The 8,582-nt window shown below is 39.7% G+C and overlaps 1 protein-coding gene across 2 annotated transcripts; it reads left to right on the plus strand.

Moving 5' to 3' along the window:
• Positions 1 to 320: 320 nt before the first annotated feature.
• On the plus strand, positions 321 to 8,488 carry LOC103139012 (neurexophilin-4-like). 2 transcript variants are annotated; one of them, XM_016672181.1, is made up of 2 exons: positions 321 to 548; positions 7,290 to 8,488. In XM_016672181.1, exons 1-2 carry the CDS (start codon positions 522 to 524, stop codon positions 8,115 to 8,117), a joined length of 855 nt encoding a protein of 284 aa, XP_016527667.1. In that variant the 5' UTR covers positions 321 to 521; the 3' UTR covers positions 8,118 to 8,488. The 2 variants fall into 2 exon arrangements, with proteins under 2 accessions (XP_016527667.1, XP_007553515.1); XM_007553453.2 differs by lacking the exon at positions 321 to 548 and adding an exon at positions 2,484 to 2,976.
• The last annotated feature ends 94 nt before the right edge of the window (positions 8,489 to 8,582 follow it).

Raw genomic sequence — 8,582 nt, forward strand, 5'->3', positions numbered from 1 at the left:
ACAAGTGAAGAATGCCCCACTTTCGTAGGGCGTCAAAAAATTGGGATAAACTCTTGTTGTTCCTCTCCACGGAAATCTTTAGTAAAAGGCGAAAGATTTATACGATTTGAAGAGAAACAAGAGTGCATGTCGAGTGCAGCGCCGAAGCCAGAGGACATTCTTTGACACAGCCTTTTCGTTGACGGTTTTCCAAAAACAACTTGAGTAAACGTAAACACTGCAAAAATATATACACACACAGTTCCTCAGTTTAGATCGCCACGTTGAAACTAACAAAAATGAATTCCAAACAAAGTAAAATAAAATAGAATGATGTACATAATCTTACAAGCGCTTTGCATTGTGGGTAAAGAGTGACGTAACGTTAATTCTTTTCGCTCTTATTCACAGCATGATGAAGGGTTGGTTGGGATTTCTTCAAGACACAACGTGACCTAACTCTTGAACGCCCTGGTGTTCTAGATATAGTAATATCACGTTACTGTCTTCCCTCTTTATGTTACCTACATACACTGGTACGCATGCGCAAGCGATTTTGTAGTAACCAAGTAACAATTTACGGATATATCTGTAATGTAATGTCTTTGCTCTTCATGTGAAATTAGAAAAAGCGTACAAAATACTGACCTTAATCTTTCTAAAAAAGAAAAAAACATATTTAGTTTAGTGAAAATGCGAAAATGTATTATAAAGACTATTTGTAACATACTGGACTGTGGTGTGACACAAACAGGCAACAAAGCCATAATATCACCACACTATTTTTGTTGTGATTTGTTTCGACGGCTGCACGAGACCTAAAGGCCACAAACGAAGTGGAAATAAGATAGTACATAGAGTTTCTGTTCATTTACATATGGAAAAAAGCGACATCTAGTGGCAATATGCTGTGATCTCTTCGTCGCCTTCCGTTTTCATTTTAAAAATCTGTAAACATTTATTAAAATGACTTTCCCAGGAGGGTGTTTTGAAGTATAGCTAGCTTTTTAAGCTCCTGTATTAAAGAGTGAAATCAGACATCACTGTCTTACTAAATGTTAGTTATTACACTACAATAACGTTTCTGCTATAAGCACTGTACACTCTCTAAAAACTTAGTTAAAAAGTACATACATACTGCATGTTTATTCCTTTTTTTCTTTTCATTGTGACAATCTTTAACCCTTACTCTTATATTCTACAGGACAGTCAGACCAATGAGATAACAAGCAATAAGTTTTGCTTTGAAAATAATAAAATGTTTATAATTTCACAGGAAAATAATTCATTACAGAAACTAAATTAATGTGATTTTTTTTTCTTTACAACTTGAGCCAAATGATTACAGCACCACTGCCTACTTTTGCTTAATACAGACTTGAACCTTGAAAATATTTATGAGGTGATTAGATAAATCATTTTCAAATTGCAAGTTGAATCATTTAAAAAAAAAACTTTCATTAAAAATATGTGCAACATTGGATCATATCTACTTGCAGAAGTATTATTTTCTCCTGAACATTTCCATGTTTTGTAGGTTTTCAACCACAAATTCAATGTATTTGACTGATATTTTAGTTGATAGACCAACACACAGCACCACAGTGGAAGAAAATGGAAACCAGTAGTTGTTCTTTTGAAGTTCTGGAATTGAAGATTGGAAAAGTGAAGTGTGCATTTGTCCAGTTTACCCCAATGTTCCTGATACTACAGGGCCTGCTGGTCAGATTCGATTGAATAAGAATGGGGGTTAAATACAGAGCAATCCTGGAAATCAGGCTGATTCCTCTCCCAGCAGGGCAATAACACCTCAACAAACAGCCAGCGTTGTTTGGGAGGGTTTAGATCAGCGTGGAAGGATGGTCCAGTCAAAGTACAGACCTGAATCCAATTCAGCTTTCATATTGTGGCAAAACATGAAAACTCATATCCATAGACTCTCTTCACCTAGTCTGACTTAGCTTAGGCTAAGTTATGCAGTAAAAAGTAAGAACAGTTTTAAGGCTCTTGATGTGCAAAGCTGGAAGAGACGTGCAAATAACCACCACAAGTTTGACATTTGTAGAAAAAAAATCCTTGAAAACCAAGAAGTTTCTTCCGCTTGAGATTCATGTACTTTTTTTGCATCGTTTTACAACTTTAAATCCATTTTAAATTCAGGTTTTTTGTTGTTTATTTTGCCAGTAATTGGTCAAATTGTGAAAAGGCTGAGTTGGCATGAGTATACTCATAAGGAGGGTACACGAAAAGTGTCAAACTGGCCAGAAAACGTTGAGCTATTTAGCATTATCACACACGTTCATTACGGATCTTTATTTAGGACCTCTGTTCGGTTAGTACTGGTGGGCGATCTGTTGGCTTGAATTTCCAGCGAAAAACTGAAGGAGTGACGCTCACCAGTTGTCAGCATATATATATTTTTTTCCTGAAGAAAGCCCTTGTCATTTTGTCAGCCTCCCTGCGGCTAAAGTACGTGGGGACAGCAGGGACGGCTGTCAAACTGTGCCTGCCTCAGAGAGCCTTTCCTTGGGTTGATGAGTCATAATGAGGGCTGGCCAGGTGCTGAAAATGAGCATGGAGGCAGGTGAAGGGTGTGTGTGTGTGTGTGTGCGTGCGTGCGTGGAACCGCTCGGCAGAAGGTTTATACTTACTGGGTAAAATGTTGCTTAGGCAATGCTTTTCTTTTGGGAAAATATTTTTTTGCTAAGTTTGACTTGCTTGTGCGTGTGCATGCCTGTGTGTGTATGCGCTGAAGAGGAGTGAGAGAGGAAGAGGCACAGCGCTGGAGAGGGGGAGAGCTGAAGCGGATTCACTTCAAATCTGGAGGATTTCTAGAGTCTCCTCCAGCCAGGAAGTGAGAGTGCAGGCTTTAATTCAGGAAATCACTCAGAGAGACACGTCGCGGCTCTGTGGATGGACGATCGCTGCTGCTGCTGCAGAATGAGGGCTCTTTGTTTGAACTTTGCCATCACCTGTCTGTGGCTCCTTCCCTGCACGGTGAGTCCACTCTGCAGCTGAGGCTGAGCTCGTTATTTACTCAAAGTGCTGTTGTTTGCAGTGTAACTCAAATTTGAAGTTCTCCTCGTTGGGGGAACAAGCAGGAGGTCATAAATCATCTCTTGCCAGCAAATGTGTTTCCTCATCTTCTTGCCTCCAAAAATGAATTCATTTCCATAGATTTATTTCTCTCTCTCTGTCTCTCTCTCTTATTAGGGATTGTTTTTGTGCTGCAAACTGAAATCAAAACCTTTATGATCTCTTCAATATATATATTTTTATATACAACATGAGATGCATTGATTAGAGTTTCAGAAATCTGGTCAGTCTGCCAAATTGTATATTTGATTTGCTTTATTAACAGCATTTAACTTTCAGATTTTGTTGCAATCCTTTGTTTTATTTCTTATCATTTTGGTACAAAATTCAAAATGCTGTTTTAACAAAATTGTGTAAAAACATAAAAATGTTTTTGTCACAAAGGACTTGGTTGATTATTCTGTGAAATAGCACAGTTCCTCAGAGCAGCTCCTGCTCTGTTGTCTGTGACTTTCTTCCCTGTGCAGCTGCTATTTATTATGCACTCCTGAATTTATTTTTCTGCCCAAACAGATAATTTGTAACACCTAACTTCACCGGTGAACTCGCTAAGCAAAAAAAAAAAGCAACAACAACAACAAAAAAAAAAGCTCAAAGCGGCGTCATTTTGAGCCGTAAAAGTTGAAGCAAATGACTTCAGAGGGTCTCTCGGTTTTGAAAGGGTTTAATCTCCTCGGGGTTTGAGGGCTGTTGTTTTTATGTTTTCTTTACTCTTATAAAACTGTCACATTAAGGATTTTCCTGCCAGTGGCAAGAATATTCCCCCCGTCCTTAGACAAAACAAAGCCCTCAGCTCACAATTTTTTTTTCTTCTTTAGCAATTTAATTCAATGCTATTTATTTATTTATTTATTTATTTATTTATTTAATTTTTTACCTTTGTTGGTGCTTCCTCGCAAGTGTTGTGCTTGCATCCTCTCCTCTCCACCATTGCTCAGTCGCAGTCATTGTGCTGGCATCTTGACACTGAGCCGGTGACATGGCTGTCACATTGTGAGCTCCAATTAGGCTAGGTGAGAACAGCACATAGCTGCAGGTTTTAGGCTTGCAACAATAGGCACAGCTGGAGCACACTCGGGTGCAGGAGCGGGCTGAAGTAGAGGCACAAAGAGCCAAAAACTTTTGTCCGTTTTTTATTTTTTTATTTTTTTTTATTCTTTCCTTCTTCGCTTCGATGTAAACAAGCTGAGCTGAACCTTCTGCGCCGCTTGTTAAATACCAGACATGCAGCACATTGCAAAAGTATTTATATCCCATTAGCTTGAATGTGTATTGTGTTGGGATTTTATGTGATTGACCAGCAATATTCCAAGTTCTGTGACATCTCACTGTTCAGTGTTGTGCAGCTTGCCATCCACCAGAAAGTGTAACAAAGAGAGCTTTGATTAGAGAAGTAGATACAAAGTTCATAGAGCAGCTGTAGAAAGGAAGAGCTCAGGTGGGTGAATCTGTTGACAGGATGAATATTGGTTGTTTAATGAGCTAATTGGGTCGAGTGGCAAGAAGAATCTCATAATTTTTAAAAGAAAAGTCTTGTCAAAAGCCTTCCTACGAGCCATGCAGCAAACATGTGGAAGAATGTGTTCTGCTCAGATGATAACTAAACATTTTCTGGCCTACATGAAAAGAAAATTCTCTAGCAAAAAAACTAAAGATTCAGATTACTGTGAACACCCAGCAATGCCGAACGTGGAATAAATTACATCAGGTGTGTCCAGAGTGAGGCTCGCTGGCCATTTGCAGCCCTCTGAACGATTTTAGTGCAGGCGGTCGATGCTGATGGGTACTTTTATATCTTTAAGGGTAAAATTAATTTTCACATAATAAAATCTTCTTAAAATAATTTTAAAAACCACATATCGTTTCTCATTGATCAACCAGGTTTCTGCATTCATCTTTATCTTGATCCATGGACATGCAGCGACTTCTACTCAGAGCAGCAGAATTTCTGAGGCCTCGCTGTGACAATTTCAATTTGTCAAAATGGCCGTGTCAACATCCAGACCCTGAAAACGGATCTTTATCCAATCAGACTCGGCTTGGGTTATTTAGAAAGAAGAATGAAGAGGAACGTCGGTCTTTGGATGTGCAACGCAGGCAGAGGCTGACATCAAAACGTCTCCTTTCAGAAAAAAATGGCTCTGCAAAGGACCAACTCACAAGTGACTATACGTGCAGTTTTCACATTTTTATTGGGTTAAGCTAAAACCAAATCCCTGTTCTTCATATAAAATAGACTGAAGCCTGTTACTGTGCTGTGATAAAGCATGCACTATATATTCTAACTGTGCTTTAGATCCACAAAGACTTAAGGCTTGAGATCCTTCAGCCCAAGTTATAACCTTGATGTAGGTTTGATATCTAACATGTCACGTTTTGCATATCTACTGTGTGGTCAGTATCAGGGACTCTACTCACATTATCACCCTCACTAAGGGATTATTTTGGAGGGTTTTGTGTGTTAATTAGACCCCACAGCAGGAGATTGCCTAGTTCAAACCAAGCTGGTTTATCAATAGGATGTGCTCAGTGTTTATTAATTTTTAGCTGTTTGATTAAAAAAACAAAACAAACAAAAAAAAACATGTTCATTTCTTGTGAAAACAGAAGATCACAAAACTACTTCTCTCTGTTGCCATGTTATCCAGGACCGGTTTTAGTCCAACACTCACAGAGCGTCCCTGAAGTAAACACAGCTTCCCGAAAACAGGGCCGCGACCTCAAACCGCACACATGTTTTAAACAACGGGTGACATGAAACAAAATCACGTTTATCGTTTGGAAAAACACGGTGATCTGAATGCTCCCCCTGCCTCCGCCTCAGAACGTTTTGCCATTGTCAAATAGTCATTGACATATTAATTTCATCAATAAGCATAGCTGCTATTCTAAGAAATGCACAGCGTCGAAGAGAGGAGTTTAGAAATACGCTTTTCCTGTGTAAGTTCTTCTTCTCCTTGGAGGGAAAATAAGAAAAGAGTTTGTGGTCTAAACAGGACTTACTAATAAACCTCAAAGAGTTGGTGAAGAGGATGATGTGGACAGAGATGGGGAAATTTAATACAACAGAGCTATACTTGGTCCCCTAATGATTCCAGGTATACCGTTCATGAGCATGTTAGAATATAAGAATGGATGATTCAGAGGAAGACGAATAAGGGGCTCTTCAACATATTGCGTTGCTTCTGACTAAAGATATGCTGAAGTAGTTTCATCGTTCTTATTTAGTTATTTATTTGGTCTTTTTAAAAGGTCCTTCTCAAACAAATAAATAAATTACTGGATGTAGCCTATCATCAAGGTTGCACAGAAAGGATGACTGACAGTTTTAACAAGGGGCTCAGCTGAAGGACGACTGAAAACAGATAATTATTTGTTAATGGGAGGTTGATTGTGACATGCCAGCTTGCCTGAAGGAAATAACTTATTGATCAGCAGCAGCTTTAGAGGAGACTGAAAGGCCGAGGAATAATTATTTTAATCGATTATTTGATAGCGTTTAGTGTACGTACAGTGAACTTGTCCTTCATTTGTGGTCACCCTGATGGGCAGGTCTGTTTCGAATCATTCTCATATTCTTTCAAGGAAGTTTATTGTGGAAAATCAGTGGAAATCTATTTCACTTGATTTCAGTTCATGTACCAAAGTGCAGCAAGCATGTAGCATATAAATTAGTTATGCTTTCCTCTGAGGCACAGTTGTCAAATTAAAAGTGCCTTTAAATGAGTAACCCTTATACATGTATTAAGCATGCTTTTCATGTATAAAAAAGAATATATATATATTTTTGTTTTTCTGATGTAAAATTTCAGTCTTAAATGTCATATTTTCATTACCTGTCAGATGAAAATCATCACAATTAACGGAAATAAGGCTTAAAAACATAAATAATTCATATGCATAAGGCGTTTCACTTAGTGAATTGAGTTGCTGGAATAAATAAACTTCTCTGTGATATTCTAAATGGTCAGGCATCACTGTACATTTTACTGTACATGCATGACACATACCCAACCATGTTTCCGCTTCACCTTAATTCACTACTTTGTTTAGACAAATTACATGAAATCCATATGAATTCCAGTGAAGTTTCTGCTTGTAGCATGGCAAAATGTGGACAAGCTCCACGTAAACTTTAACTGTTTCAACTGCAGCTTTTTGTCAGGTTCAGTCAACTGCTGAGTAAATAATCCATCTAATATATTTTTCTGCAGGTACAGGAGTCATCCGGTCCTCTGAGCCTAAAGAGCAAACAATGGAGGGCCACCGGAGCAGGAGAAGAACCCGAGGGAGCAGCGCTGAAGGTTAAACATGTATCCAAAGACTTACAAATCATCTCCACCAAACATAAGACCCATACGTACGGCGCGGTGAGCCCCTACGGCTGGCCGCAGAACTTTTCACAAGCTCCAGACCAGTATCTGTACGGCACTCCGCCCAAATCCAAGCCTCCTGCCAAAACCTCCACAAAGGCCAAGAAGATCCTGGGCTGGGGGGATTTCTACTTCAACGTGAAAACCGTGAAGTTCAGCCTCCTGGTGACTGGAAAAATCGTGGACCACATCAACGGGACGTTCAGCGTCTACTTCCGGCACAACTCCTCCCGCCTGGGGAACATATCCGTCAGCATCGTCCCGCCATCCAAAGCGGTGGGATGGGAGGTTCTCGATGGCGCGGCCGACAGCAGCGCCCCCAATAAAAACTCTGTCCTGTTCCCAGATCTGAGCCCCCCGTCGTCCACCAGCTCCGCTCCTACTGAGCAGCAGAAATATCAGCGGGACGTGATGATGGTGACCGAGCTCAACTGCCGCGTCGAGTACCAGCGAACCAACCGGTCCAAGAAGACCAAGCCATGCATGTACGACCCAGGGCAGACCTGCTACTCGGAAAACACGCAGTCCCAGGCGGCGTGGATCTGCGCCAAACCCTTCAAGGTCATATGCATCTTCATCGCCTTCACCGGCACGGACTACAGGCTGGTGCAGAAGGTCTGTCCGGATCACAACTTTCAGGCAGAGCAGAACCAGCAGCACCTCGGATGAGCAGAGACTCTCCAGCTGGAACATTTACTGTTTATACTGTATATTCATCATACAACCACAAAAAAAAAAGAAAAAAAAAGAAAAGAAAAAAAAATCCTGGGATTCTGAAATTGAAAGCTTTTGGCATCATTTCTGATTAGAAATGCACATTGAAGCGGTTTAAGAGAGCAGTGTGACTTTGTAAATAGTTTTAACATGAAACTTCTCCCATTATTCCACATGCCGTATGTTTTTCCTAAAGAAAAAAAAGTTAGTGATTATACTTGATTCTGCCATTTTCTGTATCTACAACTCCTAAGTTTGATAAGTCAAACTTTGGATTTCATTATTCTACACAATGTATATATTTATAAATCTAAGATTGTCTTCAATTACACCGATGGATGTTTGTGTTTTCTCTAATCTGGAAAACTACTTCCTTTACTGATTCGCGTTAAGAAGCACCTGTTGACTCCATTCGTCATC

Source organism: Poecilia formosa, unplaced genomic scaffold (assembly GCF_000485575.1).
Source record: "Poecilia formosa unplaced genomic scaffold, Poecilia_formosa-5.1.2 Scaffold56, whole genome shotgun sequence".
NCBI lineage: Eukaryota > Metazoa > Chordata > Actinopteri > Cyprinodontiformes > Poeciliidae > Poecilia > Poecilia formosa.